General features: G+C 39.6%; 1 protein-coding gene across 4 annotated transcripts in view; it reads right to left on the bottom strand.

Annotated features, from left to right (window-relative positions):
* The window catches only part of ZNF521 (zinc finger protein 521), a 671,937-nt gene that overhangs the window by 588,699 nt on the left and 63,399 nt on the right, over nt 1–19,839 (bottom strand). For all 4 annotated transcript variants that reach the window (XM_078687407.1, XM_078687409.1, XM_078687406.1 and 1 more), the window contains exon 2: nt 8,246–8,425. In XM_078687407.1, the coding sequence (XP_078543533.1) occupies nt 8,246–8,425 (180 nt within the window). The remainder of the gene's footprint in view (nt 1–8,245; nt 8,426–19,839) is intronic.

Genomic DNA, 19,839 nt, shown 5'->3' with positions numbered 1-19,839 from the left:
TACAATGATTTTGGCTCTTTAAGACAATGACCAAATTATCTGAAATTTTTCTGAGTCGTTTATTGTCTCTTAATGCTTTTTCTGTAGAAACTGTGCTTACAACTATCTGATTTCTAGTGCATGGCAGGGAGAGTCATAGATTATTTTCAGAACATTGGGTTCTTTTACTCTTATACTGTGTAGCCACAGAAGAGCTTTTGGTTTGTATAATTCTTCTAAGATTGAACTTCTTTAGAAGGTTGGGTCTTCCAATTGCAATACTCTATTTCTATAGTATGGTTCTGAGAGTAGTGTATTTGAACCGGATCTCTAATTTGTAAGTTGGCTACCAATTATTGGTCCTTATTGGTTGGCCAACAGTTCGATACACTGATTTCTCGCCCCTCACTATGACAAAGAAAGGTTTATCTGAGGACCAATGCCTCTGTGGTTGAAGTATAGAATCTGATTCAAGTGACTATGTCAAAATAACAACTAAATGGGCCCAGTAATTAAAAACAGAAAAGAGCTTCCGCTGCAACAGTGCCCTTCTGAAAAGGGTTTCAAGGCCTCCAGGCTAGAGGATCCTGTGAACACTTAACTAAATAGCTAGAACCAAGTTCATTTATATCCAGGGATAGTAGTCTCTTTTTATGGTGTTCAACAAAATCAGCATTTAACACATTGGTTGTAGTCCTACCCTTAAGGAGGTTAATTTTTAAGATGCAACTCCCGTCCTACATTTGAGTTTTATGGCAGTAGCTGTATATATAATAATCAATAAATGTGTGTTCATGACTGGCAGGTTTATTTGACCCAAGAATACAATGAAACGCTACAGTAAAACATTAATTAATTCTGAAAGTTATAAGTAATTTCAAGCTACTTGAATGGTAAAATAATCTTTTTACATGTTCTTCTATCTGAATATTATGTGGGGTTTAGATCTATATTTTCAGGTATATAATACATGAAGAACCATAATCTCGATCTTCAGATAGAAGAGTACCAGGGCAAGATGGATGCATGCACTGGGCTAGTTAATATTTTAAGAAAGCATAACCGGAAATAGCTTTGATTTACCTTTCTGTATAATCTATACTCTAGTCTCTGAGCAGTGCAGTTCATTTATGAAAGATGAAGAAAGCTAATTCAAGAAAATGCATAATAATTAAAATAATGAGTCGTACAGAAATCAAGAGCTTTAGAACTTTTTTTAAATAATCTAATAAGCAGAAGGACTTTCCGATGCACTCTATTTACTCTATGAGGTAAAATCATGAATATTGATGAATGGGACAGTGAAACCATAAGCTAAGTGAATTCAGACTGAAAAAGGTGCAATCAGAAATCAGCAGCCTTCGTCCATTTGCCAGTTTGATTTAAAAACATTTCTGAAAATATCAAAGTACAAATCCTACATGAAACACCATTCACTCATTTGTCCTCCTGTTTGTCTCTGGAAGTTCACATTAATATACAACCTTCCGGAATAATACTTTATGAGAATTGTAAAGGGAAATAATTTAATAGAAAAGTTGGATATTACGCAAGATACCCCAGTCAAAATATTTATAACATTTCTGCCCTGTACTCTTATTAACAAGGTACCTTTTAGTCTACTGCTCATAATGTTATGCAGATATAATCAGGCATGATTAGGCTGAGGGGTTTTAGGTTTAAACCTATAATAACTGATAAAACCCCACTGAAAGAGAAATAGCCCTCACCAGTGAAAACATATAAACACTGAAAAAACACCTGCACAACCACAAACTAAATGCCATTCAAATAAAGGAAAAAGAGTGTGAAAGAGTCATTTATTTTCTTCCTGACGGGGCCAATACAATGTAACATTATTGTACAAGCTAGCAGTAACAAAGCCTAGGCTAACATTATTCTGCTTGAGTTTTGTTGTTTAGGGATGCCACTAAAATGTTGTTTCTTCTTCCTTTTGCTTTTTTCAGTTTTGTGGTCTTTGGTCTAAAGATGCAGGGTTTAGAAGCCTGTTTTAGGTCTTGTTTGATTATTTTATAAACTGTAGAGAATCAGGAAATATCAAAATCATATTTGATATTTTGGCTGCGTTTGATTCTTTCACTGTTAGGTAAAATGGCTTGTTTCATAAGAAGCTTTCCTGATATGTGGCATCACATTTACCCACCGAGAATGGGTAAAAACCCTTAATACATGAGCCCACAGTTTCTAGTGGGTCTGCTTTGACAGTAGGTGAATTGCCAACACCTCAGGATTTAACCCCTTCGACGCTGATGACGAGCTGGGCTCGTCATGGCGTAGCCTCCTCGCACGCTGATGACGAGCCCAGCTCGTCACGTAACATGCGAATTAGGAAATCTCAGCGTACGGGCGGAATTCCGTCCGCACGCATGCGGTTAAACATTTAATGCAAGGTATAGTGACAAGTATATGTATAAAGAGCGCTATCACCAAGCATCAAGGATATTGATGAAAACGTGACAACAGACTTTTGGAAAACATGGAACACAGTGTCACTTGGAATGCTCTGCAAAAAATGTTCTCTCCAAGTTCAACAAAGATTGGAGTGATATTGTTTGTATTTGCAGTGATTCAGTTACATATATGAAAAAGTTGTGTGATGACCTGTCAAAACTGATACCTGAGCTGAAGTGATTCCCTGTAGGAGATCCTTGCCACTTGTTAGATGGTACGCTGAAAACATCTTTGCAATATTCAGAGTTAATGAGGGATGCTATTGACTTTTTAGTCCATTCTGGTGCACTGTTTCCTTATGCAGAGGAACTAAAATGCAAAGATTTATGATTTTGTGCTTTGTGGGGCATACAAAAAGAGACATCTCAACTGGGTCCCTTAACTTATGGTTCTCATTCCAAGGGGCTATGAATGCTATATTATCCATGTGGCAACTGTTTACAGAATGTTTGCTGAGTGATGGTGCCAAAGGCAAGAAATGTGAGGATCTTTGGTCGCATAAACATTGTGATGTGAAAAAAGTGCACTCTACTGCATTATTAGATTTTTACAGGAAAACATAACTTCTGTAGTGGACATAATGAAAAAAACTAGAGCTTGAAAAAAGCCTTGTCTGCCAAGTGTTCGGCATAATTGGTGTAGATGTGAAACCTCCTTTAGAGTAGACTGGGTGACACCTTTAGTGACTTTGGCACAGCAACCAGTATTGACAGGGAAAGCTATGTCAGTGGCCAGAGTTAACAAATTGTGTACTGGCTGTTTTGAAGTTGCCTGTCTCAAGTGCCAATGTTGAGAGGGTCTTTACACCGAAGTTTACATGGGAAGGAAAGGGCGAGCGCACATGACCAAAGACTCACTGAAGAAGTATTGTATGGTGTATTACAATAAGTTTAATTTGCAAAACTCTATTTGGACCTCATATACACTATACATACAGTGTCTATATATTATGTTCTATAAATGCAGAAAGCAAGCAATAATAAAAGCAAAATGTTCCATAAACACCGGAAAAACACTTTTTCTGTTGTTTTTAGTGGCGCGAAAATGTGTAATCACTGATAACAACTGTTTTTTAAGGTATTGAAAACACTGAAAAAACCCCACCAGAATTTACCAAAGATAGAAACTGAAAACAGGAAAGCCTAGGCATGATCCAGGTACAAATCCTCTGAAATAGCATCAAACAAGTGGGACAAGCAGACAACTCCCACGAGTGTAGACCAGCAGATGCACCACTTTATACACATAGCACTTTAGAGCAGGGCCATTTTCTCCAGTTAAATCTACTGGGGATAACAGTCCTCAGGAGGCTACACACCTCCCACTCTCTAAAATCCTGCAACATGCAGGTCAGGAAAATAAAGCGCAGCATGACATCTGAAGTGAGGGAAGAAGGAAAACTCAATAGCGCAACAGGGATTTTGGACCTAGGGGTGTGTGACTTTAAGATATTCTCATTAATAGATCTGCACTGCTTATGCATGGGACAGTTTGCCTAGATGTTGTCCCTGCCGGGCTAGTGCAGTTTGTGAGCAAAAACTGCACTTTTGAAGACCTGTGCTATGTCTGTGGTGTGCCCGTGTTATGCGAGAGAACATTATATTTGCAACTGCATGTGTTTTGAGGAGGAAATTGATATCATTGCTCCTGTGCTTGGAGAAAATCATGCATTTATACTGTCTATTGATACCTATGCTGTGTTTTGAGGAATTATACTGTGATGAAGTTTGTGGGCTTCAGTGTTTAAGGGAATTGTGCATTGATACTGCCAGTGTTGCAAATTTGTTCTGTGTGGTTGGCTCTGCTGTTATCTAACAGAAGACTAAATAATTTAGATAATGTATTTTTGTAATTTGGTATGGGGAAAATGTACTAGTTTAATTTCTTTCTGTAATCCAATCCACAGTAAAGTAGTCACAGTAATCGTTGGTGATCTAATAAAGGTAAAATATTTGGAACAAGGAAACAACAGTCTAATGTCGAAGTAATCTCCTTCTGCGACACAAAAAGGTCACTGTAACTGGAAAAATGTGCTTCTATAATCAAATACAGCACTAGGAAATGGTAGTATTCATGTTTATTGATTTACACATAGTACAGAAAAATATACCAGTAAAAGTAACCTGTAATCCAATTAAAGAAATAGTAATTGAGCATGTTCCTTAAATAATATGATGCAGCATAAAGTAATCACTGAAGTTCCCTGTAATCTAATGCAGGTTAAAGTAATCAGAAATCTGCCCTTCTGGTATTTTATACAGAGCAAGCAGTCTTCTGTCGTACACTAAAACGTATAGTAACTTGCAAATTATCTCATAATCTAATGCACAGTAATGTAATCAGAGTCATCAACTCCTGTAATCTAATACACAGATACAAATTGAAGACTTTTGCCTTATTTATTAATGTATTGTAGCCTAAAGTAATACCTCTATTATGGGGTAAACTAAGGCATGGCAAAATAATCAACGTAATATCATTCCGGAATGCAATGCATAGTAAAGTAATCAAAGATCTCTCAAGCAATCTAGTGCAGATCTATGTCATGTGTGCAATCCAGCAAAGGGAAATGAAACCATAGGAGTCTCATTTCATACACTAATACAGGGTAAACTAATAATTGCTATCTTTGCCTGTAATCTAATGATGAATATAGTAATCAAAATATAATTCTGTTAAATAATGCAGCACAAAGAAATCAATTAACTTGCTTCAGCAGAGTTGTGCAGGATAAATTAATCAATGTACTCATCTTTAATCTAGTCCAAGGCATGGCCATGTATGATAATGGAGGCTAAAGTAATGAAGTAAAGTTAGGGGCGTATTTACAAGCCCCATGCACAGCTGGTGCACCAAATGTTATGGCACTCTTGAGGCACAGAGTGCAACCCCATATCTACGATGCCACGTAAAGCCACTTTGCATGGCTTCTCATGGTATCATAGATATGGTGTATGGCAATGCAGGGCAAGTTGCTGCATTGCCTCACACTGCATTGGGGGGGGGGGCATTTCATGTGCATTGAGGTGGGTTTCCCCATGCAACACCTATGGGTTTTGACACATTCTCAGATTTTCAAGGATCTGTAAACCTGAGAATGCGTCAAAACTGTACGCCTCCCGAGTTGAGGCGTAACGAGGAAAAATATGTGTAGCATATGACTATGCCTATTTCCTTAAAAGTATGACACGATGGGAGGGATGACAAATACTGAAAGGTAATAGTGTGAGACTGCACCACCCTTGTGGCCTCCTCGCACCCTTTAGTGGTACTCAAGGGGATGGCAGATATTCAATAGCAGCTGCTGTCTTCACAGCTCTAAAACTGTGTACCAGAGCTCTCTCGGGCTCACACTAGCTTGTTAGAAGTGCGGCATATTATGTATTATATAGAATAGTGATAATGGAGAGATTTTTCACCAAAATATATTTATGTTTTGGAAACTGTGTTTTGAAGGGTTTCAACCTATAGAATAGCTAGCAAGGAAAATGAAAATATTTTGCACAGAATATGAGAACATCTTCCACTTAAGGTGAATATTTTTTCTACTGACAATGTACACATCTAGTGTAGACCAAGGGGTGATCTTAAAGCAGAGGCTTCGAGATTGGGTGTGGTATTTTGTGTTAAAATGAAGCCATTCAGGCACTGCTAACTAGAAGATAACAGTCAAATAACAGGGGATTACTTGTGTTTGCAATGGAGCACCATCGGCTACGGAAAGATATTTTGTGTTGATTTCAGACACAGCTTCCCTTGATTCTTATGAGATATTTACTCATGCCAATGATGTCTTATTCTGTTCTGTTCAAGAAATCTCCAACTGCACTACAGGAGATAACTTGCTTTGGTGAGTATTAGTTATGGTGATAATTTGGAAAATGTGCTTTGCACAAAGGTACAAAAGAGGCTAACAAGTGTTGCATAGGTTTTGATCATTAATGATGAACAGGTTTGGTTATGCAGCATTCTATGTTCCTAAAATGCTGATAAAAAAAAGTGTTCCTAAAATGCTGATAAAATCCTGTGTTGATGAAAATATATGCTGATGGGGACTGCATAAGGATGCCATGAGTTGTGTAAAAATACCATATTTGTATCAATTTACAGGTGGTTGCCACCTCTACCCTGACCTTCCCAAATCTATGGTCATTTCTTCATAGTTTGCCAGCATGTGCATTATTGTTGCGACCATGACAGTAGTGGGACAAATTCATAAAATCCTAGCATTTATAATGAAACCAAACTGTAGCATTTATTAATGAAAGTTATTTCAGTGAATTTCTGGGATTTGGTTGTGATAGACATTTCCAGCTCACTAAATTAGCTCTTTTGTCCTCTTTTTAAATATAATTAATTCTTTTTTTCGAAATACTGTGAATTTTATGTATTGTATTGGAATTATTATCTCAGAATCTGTTTTTCTGTTTATTTACATTCGATAGTAGAGAAAAGGGTGTTGTTTTGCAAAAGAAAACACAGTCAAGAAGTACTACCATGCCAAACGCCTTTGGTGTTTGAAAGCTACGCATATGAAATAAGGGGAGCTGCACAGGTCATTATACAATACTGTATGGAAGGTTCAAGTTTCATAACTTCATGCATATACTGTTTCTTTATACAACATAACAATATATTTATAAAACTTTGGTATACTACCTTGGTTGCCAATACTGTGACATATAAAGAAGGGAGAAATAGCAAGATAGACAGTTTCAAGACAGAAACAACACATCAGCTATCCTCACCACTGCCTATATATAGCTGCATTAGCTGGAGATTTTATATTGGAGGGCAAAAGGAAAGATGTGCCAACCTCCTTCGGTAAGATAAAATGATGCAGTTTATATATTTGCTATAGACAGGAGCAGCTGGTGCAGGTAAGAGCGGTGAGGCCAGGTTTGGTGGGGGAGGGGGGTATTCAACAGACGACCACGAGGGAAAGTAAAGTAAATAATTAATTTTCAAAAAGGGTATGTTGGAAGCTATTTTCTGAAAGCTGTATTTGGATACTGTAGCTAGGAGAAACCTTGAATAAGTGGACATTCCCAGCAAATACTCAGCATTTCCACCCATCGAACACTTTCTCCAGCTTATCCTGAATTGCCCCATTCTAATTCCCAAGGCATGTAGGTGCTTGTATCCATTATGGACCAGACTGCCAAGTTGATCAACTTGGGCTTTTCATAATAGGTAACTCAATGACGCCATTGAATGTACAAGTGAAGCAAATATTGCATCGGCCCCAAAACAATTAAGGAAAATGTGCCCCTACCCCAATTTGTTTAGCGCCATTAGACAGCAGCCCCTTGTATGTACTACTGGGCTCTGGTGCCCCTGCACCTGCTTCATTATTGCCAGCTACGCCCGGGCAGGTATCTAAAGACTGGGCTCACCTAGTGCAGTACAAATAAACAGAAAATGCGAACACGGAACAGACACTGCCAAGAGTCATAAGAACAAGCATCGTTTTGAAGTAATCTACGGTAAATTCCTAAATATGGCGAAAATAATTTTTTTCAACTTGCCAATATGGTTATTGTTCCTTGTCCTGCCTATTTTTTTTTGTTACCCTCACTGTCGCCCACTCCACCACCTCTCCTCGCACAGAGCACCACTTTCCCAATCCAAATAAAACGAGCTAAGCAGCAATGACTGAAATCCTGTCAGATAGCGGACTCCTCCTCCTCTTCCGGGTGTGGGAGGGAGCGCGCGCCGGCATCAACATAGGAAACGCAGCAGAAATCAGGAATAGAAGCGCGCGAGGAGCCACCGAGTGATAAGTATTGTTTACCTGTCAGGTGACATTGATTAATCTTGTGTTCTGTGATATCGCTCAGTGACTCAAACACCTGGAGGCAGCTGTCACAGCTGTGCACAGTTTCTTCTTCTAGCTCCTCCTCCTCTTCCGGCCGCCTCTTGCAATCTGTCTCCTCTCCGTCTTCCAAGTTATCTTCGAGCTTGCAGTTCGAGTCTGAAAGAAAATCAAGAGTGTGACCTTGGGGCTTCTGCGCCGTATCCATACACGTCAGACAGCGCCTACACGCCCCCGACATTAGCATTTTTTTCATACTGTTTGACAAACAAAGAAAGCAAACTTTCACTACTTCCCTAAAACAACACTGGCCTCAGTGGCTATTTTATGAATTAAAAAACAGTCTTATTTCTCAACCTTGTTTGCTTGCCACTCGAGACTTCAGGGTCTGCTCTCATCCATACCAACCCTCCCTTTGGAAAGGAAAGTCCTGATTTTTGTAACTACAAAATAGCATAATTTTCTTTACGCAGCATAATAAAGCCCTGTATTGAACGTAGACTTGGCTTTGCTACCGTTGTTTTACAGACATTGCTACTGTGTTTATCTTTGTGAGGACCCAGGTCACTTCTACGACCTCTGGAGGCTGCACTTATCTCTGGACTGTAAAACTGTCTGCAGTCAGGCAGTGTGGCCAGAACCGAGTCAGTGCCTCAGAACTGCATCAGTAGCGATGGTAGGAGGACATGGTTCAAAAACAGCTCCCGGGGAGCGTCACATGCCAAAAGCAGGGGGGAGGGGTGGGGGTATACATATTCCCTCCCCCCTTCGAGACTTTCTTCAAGGAGTCCAGCTTTGTAACTTGACCATTTCCAAAGCCAGAGTATATATGTTTATACTTTTCGAGACAGCAATCAACAGTGGGGTGGTGGTCATTAAATCTGAACCTCATGGATGTTAAATATTTACTTTTGGCATGTGGTCTACAGGGGGATTGCACACTCACACGCTGATGTAGATTTAACTAAAAACGGAAATTCGGTACACAGAGTTTGGATTTAGTAAAGGAAAGTTCGAATCTGTAGATTTACAATTGTTTAGAGGATTTGCAAGAACAATTCAGTAATTAACCTGTGAAAAGTTATACTATTGTGCCAAAAATACAATCGGTCATCTGCATAACCATACCAGGGCAAGGTTTACCAATTATTTACAAATAGATGGAATTATTGAAAATGATGTCATGAGCAGTGGCAGCTCGTACAGGTAATGCTGTGGGGCAGTGAGGTGAGACGGGGCGGGGTTGGGTGGGAGGGTAGTGGAGTGGAGTGTGACGTATGACGGGAAAGTGGAGAGTAAGCAAATATATAAATAAAAGCACTTACTCGCGCAAATTAAAGGGCAGATTTACAATCCCCTTGCGCCACTTTTGCGTCATTTTTAACATGAGAAAAATTACGCAAAAGTGGCGCAAGGGGCTTGTAAATCTGGCCCTAAGTGCTTTTATTTATGTATTTACTTACTCTCCACATTCCCGTCGTATGTCACACTCCTCTACCCCCTCGCCCCATCCCGTCCCGCCTCTCCGCCCCAGAGCATTACCTGTGCAAGCCACCACTGGTCATGAGGGCTTAATTCCTTCAAGAACATCATAAATGTGGCGACTACAGCATAGAACAACACAACTGCATACACAAAGGCACACAAGCACACACACAAACACAACTGATCTGATTGGTGGAATAGTGGACTAATGCGTCCACTGTAGGGGCCTGTGTTCGACCTCATGGTCACAGGTTGGAATCCCAGTGGGCCCACTCAGCCTCTCATCCTTCTGATATCAACAAAATGAGTAGCATTGAGTTGGGTAACAATAAAAATCTGTTATTCAGTGCCAAGATACCCTACACATGCTAACTCCACCCACACATGTAAAAATAGACACTATTCCCTCTATGCTTTCACATACGAGGCTAAGTTCAGCAGTGTGGAGCTAGGATATACCGCTTAGAGTAACTAACAAGCTTGAGGATTTTAAAAGTATGTTACCGAGTTAATCAGGGCAACTTGACACGCCATCATTCCAACAGACAAGCAGCAAAGGATTACGCCAAGATTAACGCCGGCATAATGCTCCCAGGAATACACCAAGCGAAAACTTTGTCCAACACATGACCATTAAAACAATTACAAATGAATATAGGCTGTCACACTGTTGATGCATGTGCATCCTTTATAGGTATGGTTAGAGTGCTAAGAGTGAATGCCAGCAGTATCAACGAAAGATGTCTCACAAACATCATTGGCCACACTCCACATTCTCCCAAGTCCTCTTTGCCACAATGGTGCATTAATATTAACCAGGGCCAGGCTGGCCGTAGCGGACACCAGGCGTTTCCCCGGTGGGCCGCAAGGGTGGGGGCCAGCTTTGGGCCCCTGGGGACCATTTTTGTTATCGGCCCCCTGTAACAAATGCGGGCGGAATCGGCCCTGGCACACAGCTTGGCCGAGCAGTTTGCCAGGGCCAGTTTGGGTTCCCAGTCCGGCCCTGTTATTAAAGTATATACAACTCATGCTATTTTATCAGGTTAGTATGTTCACTGAGGGCTGTGTGAGTGGATGGAGATAGGTTTGCTTTTTAATGAGGAAGTGCCAACCGACATATGAATGAGTGCACCTGCCAGTGTCAATGCAGGTATAGATGCAGGCGAGAGTGCCAGTGCAAGATGGATTGAAGGTGTGTGAGATCACTGGTTTAATGTATTAGCACATATGTATGTGAAGTTACTGGCGCAAGTACTGGTGCGACTGCAGCAGTAAGCAAACATGCTGATGCAAGTGCCAGTGTAGGTCTGAATGCCGCTGTGAGTGTAGGTGTGAGTTTACTGGTGCTACTGCAGGTGTGAGTAAGGTTACTAGTGTATGTTTCAGTGCAGGTGGGTGTGCATGTAAGCAAGACTTAGATAACTGGTGCTTTTACAAGTGTCGGTGTAAGTGCAAGTGCTGCTGAGTGTATTGGTGTATGTGCCTGAGATGGTGTAAATGCAGGGGACAGTGTGAGGGCTAGGCTTGCTAGGTTAACATTGTTCAGTATTTCGCCATATATCGTGACACTCTCCATTTTCTTCCTCAACTTACTGAGAGACGTATAGTACTAGAGAGCCCAGGTGTCAACCTTCAGTCTTTGGACCTTATTTTCTATAAAGTGACTTTTGCTAAGTAACAAGAAGTGATTTTATCTTGACTAAGTGCCCTTCTTAGATATTTTCCAATTACTGGTTACTGGTCTGTTTTGGTGTTAAATCCACTTATCACCATCCATCTCCTGGAGAGTTTTGCCTCCCCATCAAAAGACCCATATTTTATTTTTTTTATTTATAAAGTTTTATATAGCGCAAACTTGATTGCGAAGGATATCAGAGCGCTTTACAATTTGAGGCAAAGGTAACAAATCAGAACATTAAACTTTCAAAATAAATAAAATAAATATTGAAGCAAGGAACCTTGGGGGGAAAATAAAATTATCATAACACTGTTATTATCATTGTATTTTTCATTATTGGCTATGTAAAGGTGCGGGTGTGACAGGACTATGCTGCCCTCAGAGCAGGGGGAGGAGTGCTTGGCTCTCTCTTAAGGAATCGGGAGCCTGAGTGCTTCCTGCTACATCAACGGAAGAGGACAAAGGAGAGGCGGTCGCCGGAAAGGTAAGTGAATTTTTCCCTCTTTTCTTTTTTTCTGTGGAGAATGTGGGAAAATGATCCATCCACCATGATTTACATATTTTGAGCAAAGTGTATATTTAGAATAAATGAATGTTACATTTTTCTTTTTAAATGTATTTGTAACAAAATTGAATAGTAAGTTGTCAGTTAAAGACGCAAATTCAAATCAGTTTTATAACATTTGTCAGACAGGGTGGAGCACAGGATTCAACTCAGATACAGGCAATGAGAGCAAGATTTGGGTAGAGCAGGTCTCTAAAACTGGCAAGGAGTTTGCTGAGAAGAAATACATTCATAGCCTTTATGTGAATGACAAAAAAGCAGGGCAGTGGCCAGGCAGATGAACACGAGATCTAGCAACGGATTTGCCATTACAGAATTTAAAGAGAAAGCAGACAAAAAATGTGTATTATTCTAACAGAAATCTGCAGAGAAATGCAAACAAACTTGTAACTTAAAAGTAAAAAGGTGAAAGAGTTATCTTCAGGATAAGGTCTCAGACAGAGGGCTGATTTTGGGATTGCCTTTTGAAAATGTCTGTAGACTCTAAAAACATTGTAAAGGTTTTACTTCTATATATATATCTGAACATAGAGCCTAATTCACAAAGGTAAATATAGATGTGTAGATTTACTCAAGTGTCTATTTACTACCACAAATAGGAGCAAATCTACAGTCATTTGCAATTCACCATTTCAAAGTGTAGATTTTCACCTAGGTGTAGACTTACATGTTTCGATCCCCTTGGGGAGCTTCCTAATAAAGGATTTATGAGTGTAAAATTACTATTAGCAACTATTCACACATAGTTGGAGATATCCAAGACATTGGAAGAGGCATCCCTATTAGAAAGTCTAGGGAAAATGTTCTAAGTTTGTTATTCTTTACATAAAATATTTACAAATATTTAATATTAATTATGAATGTAACATAATTTCAAATATTTCTTAAAAATCTAGAACTAATAATTTAAAATGTTACAACACATCATCTCATTAAATTAAATGTATATTAATTAACTATTATATTAAAATGTATTTACTTTATATATAATATTTCTTAAAGAATACTTCTTTAAAAAATCTATCCACGGTATGATTTTTATTTTTATTTAATATTTTTTTAATTTTGTTAAAAGTTATGCATAGACTTAAGTTTCATTATTTAATTGTTTAATACATGTTTGACATGTAATTTAATTTAGTTTTTAAATTAAGCTTAATGTTTAAGTTTAAAAGAATAAATTAACTGTTGAATAAGTACATAGAATTATCTTGCATTAAATATATATTTATATTTGTGTGCGTGCTTGTGTGTTACAAAAGACGACATCATTTTATTTATTTAACATTATAACATTTTTTCCAATGGGCATTTAAAGGGAGTAATTTTAAGTCCCTGCCTCCATTATTTTCCATGGGAGTGTGCAGTACCAGTGAGTGGCCAGGTGTGGTGCTTAATTTACTCCTAGGTTTGGCTGGAGTACATTTACTCGCTATTTTGTTACACTTAGGGCTGTATTATCTTTAGAAGTGTAGTTTGTGAGCAGTAAATGGCTTACTCCTATGTAGGTGTTCTTTCTTAAGCCCCTCAGAACACTTCTCTAAACCTCTGCCATTTTGTAGTAAGTATTCTGTATTTTCTTGCCACTTCCCTTTCTGCCTCCCACATTTACAATCAAAATGTATGATTATGAGAGTAGAGATCTTCGCCACTGTGGCAGAGATCTCCACACAGAGATTGGAGCGGCCGAGGTCTCCACCCATAGGGAAATGATAACCAAGTAGTAGTAGGTGAGTAGTGCTATAGTAGTACTACTCCACATACTAAAAAATGGAGTTCATGAATCAAGCCCATGGTATCTCGGTTTTAAAAGTCAATAAGTGTATGGCTTGATTAATTAAGCCCTCAGATCTTCAGGAAATTAACACCCGGAGCTGTACTATACAAAACGCCCTCAGTATGCAATGGGATTGTGCGCCCACCTCTTTCACCACCAAGCACGCTATACTTACAGAAGTGGTGCAAATGCTTGTGCATCCCATTCTTTAATATCAGGCACACATCCAGCACTAGAGTGATTCCAAGGGGAAATCCCCTTATTTGCACGGGTGCCTGGCCATATTGGAGAAATAGGCAAAGATTACCCGAGGAGGCACATTGATGGGTCGGCACATAGAGGCAAGGTACAATCAGTGGGCCACCTGAGGGGTCCCCTTGCGAGGGCAGCATGGTGGTCCCAGCACTTACTTAAAAGGCAGGGAGCTACTATTGATCATTTTCTTTGCATTAATTAATAGATGAAATATCACATACATAAAACACAAAACCCCATATAATAAGCCTTCTCGAGAACTAAAAAACCAACAGAATAAATATTATAATAACTATTATAACTCTTATTATATTATTATAATATAACTATAATATAACTATAACTATATAACTATAACTATAACTATATAACTATATATATATATATATATATTTAACGCTATATATTACTGTGTATATATATAACTATATTATTATAACTATTATAATAACTATTGATAATTTCCTTTGCAGTAATTAATAAATAAAATATCACATACATAAAACACAAAATCCCATATAATAAGCCTCCTCGAGAACTAAAAAAACCAACAGAATAACACAACAAATTCAGTTCCTTTGTTTAAACTTTTTAGGAAAAAACCTTCGAAGCCAGCAAAGCCTTTCACACTAAACCTAGCCTGGCAGATGACTACACTGAGAGCATGCCCTGAAAGTAATCTAAACACGAAAGGACGTCTATTGTTACGGTATCTGTTGACATTGCTTATACGTGGAAATTAAAAAGCGCTGTGATATCCCTCTGTGTCTGCTCTGGCAGGTGTTTTTTAACTTTGTTGCCCTCTGCGCCTAAAGAATGTTATAGCTGTTCAAATTTCTCGTAAAAATTCAGCTTAGCAAGGGAATGGAAATTGCACTCGCTTAAATGAGGAAAAAAGTTTGAAGGCAGTAAACCCCTGCAATTCAATTACATTTTAAATGTGGGTTCGGTTGAAGGCCAACCGTCTGAAATTCTCCTCTGTCCGTGTCAGAGCGAGGTTCGCCACGTACATTTTATTGCCCGTTTAAAAGCCAAGTAAGCAGAACCGTCGTCCAAGAAGCATAACAGCACGCTGACTTATGGGTTACTACTATGCAAAGACCGCCTCTGCATACACCTCTACTTAGAACTGAAACATAAACAAATGAAGAAAGGAAAGTGCAGAGGGTGTGAGAGTCAAAGAGAGAATGTGTGTGTGTTGGTGGGGGGCGGGGGGCAATGTATGGGAGTGACTGCGACCAGCGTGTGCACAAATATGTGTGTGTGGTTGTCTGGATTTGTCTGTGTGTGTGACCTATGTGTATGTTTGTGTGTGGGATCTGTGAGTGTGCAAGTTCATGTGTGTGTATATGTCTGTGTGTGGGATCTCAGTTTGCAAGTTTATGTGTGTCTGTGTTTGTGTCTGTGTGTGTGTGTGTGTGCGGGTGTGTGTGCGGGTGTGGGTCAGAGCAGCAAAGAATGAGAAGCAAAAAGAAAGAAAAAAGGGAGACTTAAAGGAAAAAAAGCAAGGGATAAAGAAGGCCAAGCTCTGTAACTGATCTCTTCCTTGGCCCCTTCTGCATGGAAAATTGCTGGCGAATGAGAAGTAACACTGTGGAATCATGTGGTTACAATTATTTAAAATTCACGGATATGCCCTGCTCTCTGGTAAAGTGAAACTCTGCCTCTCGCAGCTCCTACAGTGTCCCTCGCAAAACAACTGCATCATTAATCTCAGCAGTAAGATTAATATGCTGTAGCCGCACTACATTTATAACTTGTTACTCTATAAAAATAAAAAGTTTGTTTAAAGGGAAAAAGAGCATAGATACGAGAGTATTATTGTAAAAAAAAATGTTTTAATAAATAACAGCGAGCATTGTTGCAAGCCTATGTGAAACGCTTACGGAAATAGTTTAAATGTCTTTTTTGGTCTCTGTTATAAAGAGCTTTATCTTTAAGTTGGCAGACCTATTGTTTACAATACATAACAAATACTTGAAGTGGATTTAGACTAGTCATAATTGGCTGGCTCATAATTGGATGGCTTTCTTGTCTCTCTTTGTTGACTGCTCTTGATTTAGTTGCCTTCCTCCCCAAGTTTGTTTTTGTCCCACCCAGGAGCATTTCAGTCTCACAGTGGTCTGACTGGATCATGTGTGTCCTTTCATTGTAGGCTTCAGGGGACTCTTTTTATTTTTATTTTTCAGCAACCTCTCCAAGGCTCTGCATGTTTCCTCTCCCCTACTTGTTTCTTTGCCCCCTTCCCTGAGTGCACTTTGTTCTTGTCTGATGCTCTCCACCCTCCTGTCCCGCTCCCCATTGAAAATATAATTTATTAATTCATTTATTTATGTGCAGGGACCCCATAGATGCAAAGACCACCAGATTACTTGCTTAATTTTTTGTGCTAATGTGTACTTGCTTTACATTTTCATACATTTGAATTTACTGTTTCTAACAGAGTCATCCGCCGTGCTAGAAGAGTAAATTGCAAATGACCTTCCTGTGTCATGATGCATGCTCAGTACTGTCGACTTTGCCATTGCTTGTGTGTGTGTGTGTTTTTTTTTACTCTTTGGCCCACACTTTGAATGGTAGGACTAAGGATAGGGTCTCTTGAGTAAATCATTATTACCAACTTCATTTAAGGCTCTATAAGGAGCACCTTCACTTTTCGCCACACTTGGTGAGCTCATGCCTGCCTCTCTGAAAAGTACTGCAAAAGTCACCCTGTCCACCTTTGCGACTTGTGTGGATGTTTCTATCACTGCATAGAAAAAAACAACGACAGTGCTATGCTAAAAACTGCTGCATGTCAGCTGCGGAACAGAAGCATGCACCAGGTACAGATGTACAGGCCCGGACTGGGACCGCAAACCAGCCCTCGCAATTACGTTCGATCAGGTCTCCGGGGGCGGGAGGGCTGGTAGAGAACACTGCTGCTGCGCTTTTGTTACAGGGGGCCGATTTTGCAGCAATGCTGCAAAACTGTCCCCCAGTATCCCAAAAAAATGGCCCCCAACGGTCCAAAACGGCCTTACCCTTCCGGCCCACCAGGAAAACGCCCAGTGCCTGCTACGGCCGGTCCAGCCCTGCATATGTATAATCTTCTTTGAACAGGCTGGCCTCCACTTCCTCATCAAATGACCTTGCAGGACATTATGCAAGGCTAGAGGGAAAAAAAATCATTACCCTGAAGACTGGGTGAAATTTCAGCTGCCGTTCTGTAGTCGCGGCAGTAAGGGGATTTTCCCATGCTCTATACTTATATGGCGTAACAGTTAGTATTTTCTTCCCTCCTAGAAACAAATCCCTAAATACTATAATTTGTTTGCATTAATTATCTATCTCCACAATATATCACACCGTTATGTTGTAAGGCAGGGTGTTATTCGATGCAGGAAGAAGAGATGCACATTTTAACCTGAAGCACGTACCACAGAGAGAAGTCTGTGCTTGTATGTAGACTGCAGACTGAAAATCGCACAATGTTTTTGTTAAAGCACTATATAATACTATAGTGGTGGTTACTACTACTATAAACTATAACAATTTAAGATTTCTTGATGGGGTTTCAAAATCCATTCCCAATTTCAGTTAACACGAAAGTGATATATAAAAAATAACAACTCACACCCACAACCAAATTTCATGTCTGTAGCACTAGGGCTCGAAATCTAGTAGTGTCTTGCCAATGCAACTCTTATCCATGTATTCATGTCTATATCCCAAGTATGCATTACAATGCATGCTTGGATGATATTCTGTATTCATGCAAGGAAAGTCACACATGGGAAGGAGGTCACACCATGCACGCCACTATGGTAGGGCTTTCCTAAATTACAACAATTCACTCCTAGAATTCAGTCTTGCACCTGAGATTTTATGAAAAACTTGGCCCAGGAGGGTAATGGCATTTAAACCTATAACTACTGGCAGGTTGCAAGTCATTATAATCCTTACGTAGGCGATCGACCCAAGCTGTTAATGATTTAAGAAGACATACTGTTAGAGCTAAGGTCCAAGATTTCTTTACCTGCTTGAAAAATGGTCTAGTGCTAAACGGCACAAGTTTACAAAACAAGCATTGACAAAGTCCAGAGGTCTGGTGTAGGCTGCCAATCTACTGGTTTTTGCCATTGCTTTTTGATGTTTTTGTAAATCTTCCACATGGAAACATTCACAAATGTTTCTAATTGTGCACACGAAAAGCACACTGAGAGGCGTAAGGCTATTTTTGTAGTAGGTTATACAGACAAATTCAACGGGTTCACCAGTGCATGCATATGCACAAGCAGAAATCTTTGAATGTTTTTGTAATTAAGATTTACATAAAAAGCCACAGATGTCCGTCCATGCTTGCACTTGCAAATACATGCACACACAACGATGACCATTTTTGAATGGGTTGGAAGTCTCTTTCACAAAGATTGATATCCATGTGTGTGCATGCATATGGATGCACATCCAAAGGCAGCCATCCTTCAATGGGTTGAAAGCCCATTCACAATGATGGCAGTCTCAAGCAGCGCAGATGTGCGACGGAGTGCAATGGAAGTTGTAGCTGGAGTGTGGTAGCAGTGTCTGAGGAAAGGCTAGGTCCACATAGAGGTAAAAAGAAATTAAAATAAATCTCAATTTTTACTGTTTTTTAAAGCCACATATCCTAAATATTACAGACTTTATAGCTAGGCTCAGATTTCAATCATACAAAATCAGTGAAGTTCGACAGTTTCCTGAGCTAACTGTAACTTTGAGCTAACTATAACAGTCAGTGACATCCCTGATGATATCACTGATGACATCTCAAATGACATCACAATGTCATCACTGGTGCCCCCATCCAGTAAGTGTAAGTATTATGTAAGAGTTTATGATTGTTAAACATATATACAAATATACTACAAAAGTTAAAGTAGTATACTAGGTGTACTATTAATGAGTGATACTAGTTTTATTATATATCATGTGAGTGGCTGTGTGACTGTATGTATCCTTGTGCGTATGCGTATGGGTGTGTAAGTGGCTGCATGGGCGAGTGAGATGCTGTATGAGTGGTTCTAGTGGTGAGTGAGTGGATGTGTAGTGGCTGTATGGGTGAGTGAGTGGGTATCTGAATGGCTGTATGAGTGAGTGACTGAATGTGTAAGTGGCTGTATTGGAGAGTGAGTGTCTGTGTGAATGGTTGTATGGGTGAGTACAGGGATGTGTTAGTGCTTGTATGGATGTGTGAATCAGTAAGTGGTTGTGTGAGTGAGTTTGTGAGGGCTTGTATGGGTGAGTGAGGGGCTGTGTTGAGAGGCTGAGTGGGTGAGTGAGTGGATGTGTGTGACTTTGTAAAGTGGGTGTGAGAACAGCTGTATGGGTGAGTGTGTGGGTATGTGACTGGATGTATGGGTGAGTAACTAGTTGTATGAGTGGCTATATGGGTGAGTGAAAGGTTGTGTCAGTGGCTGTATAAGTGAGTACTGGTATTGGTCTGTAAATAGGTATGTGAGTGGTTGTGCAGGTGTGTGAATGGGTGTATGAGAGTTTGTATGGGGTTGTGGGTAGGTGTGTGAGTGGTTCTGTGGATGATGTCATCAGTGCTGTTATCAGTGATGTCATTTGACATGTCATCAGTGATATATCATTGATGTCACTGACCACGTCATGAGTGATGTAATATGTGAGATCGTAAACATTGCATTGCTGGGTAATAAGTTATAGTTAGCTTAGGTAACTACAACTGCAGAATTTCACTGCTTTTGTTCAAGTGGAATCTGAGCCTAGCTATAATGTCCCTGTAACCTTTGTTTTTTGAGTCAATTTCTAAGGTTTTTTAAGTTCTA

The sequence above is a fragment of the Lissotriton helveticus genome, chromosome 4_1, assembly GCF_964261635.1.
Source record: "Lissotriton helveticus chromosome 4_1, aLisHel1.1, whole genome shotgun sequence".
Taxonomy (NCBI): Eukaryota; Metazoa; Chordata; class Amphibia; order Caudata; family Salamandridae; genus Lissotriton; species Lissotriton helveticus.
This window is presented reverse-complemented; position numbering and strand designations above follow the sequence as displayed.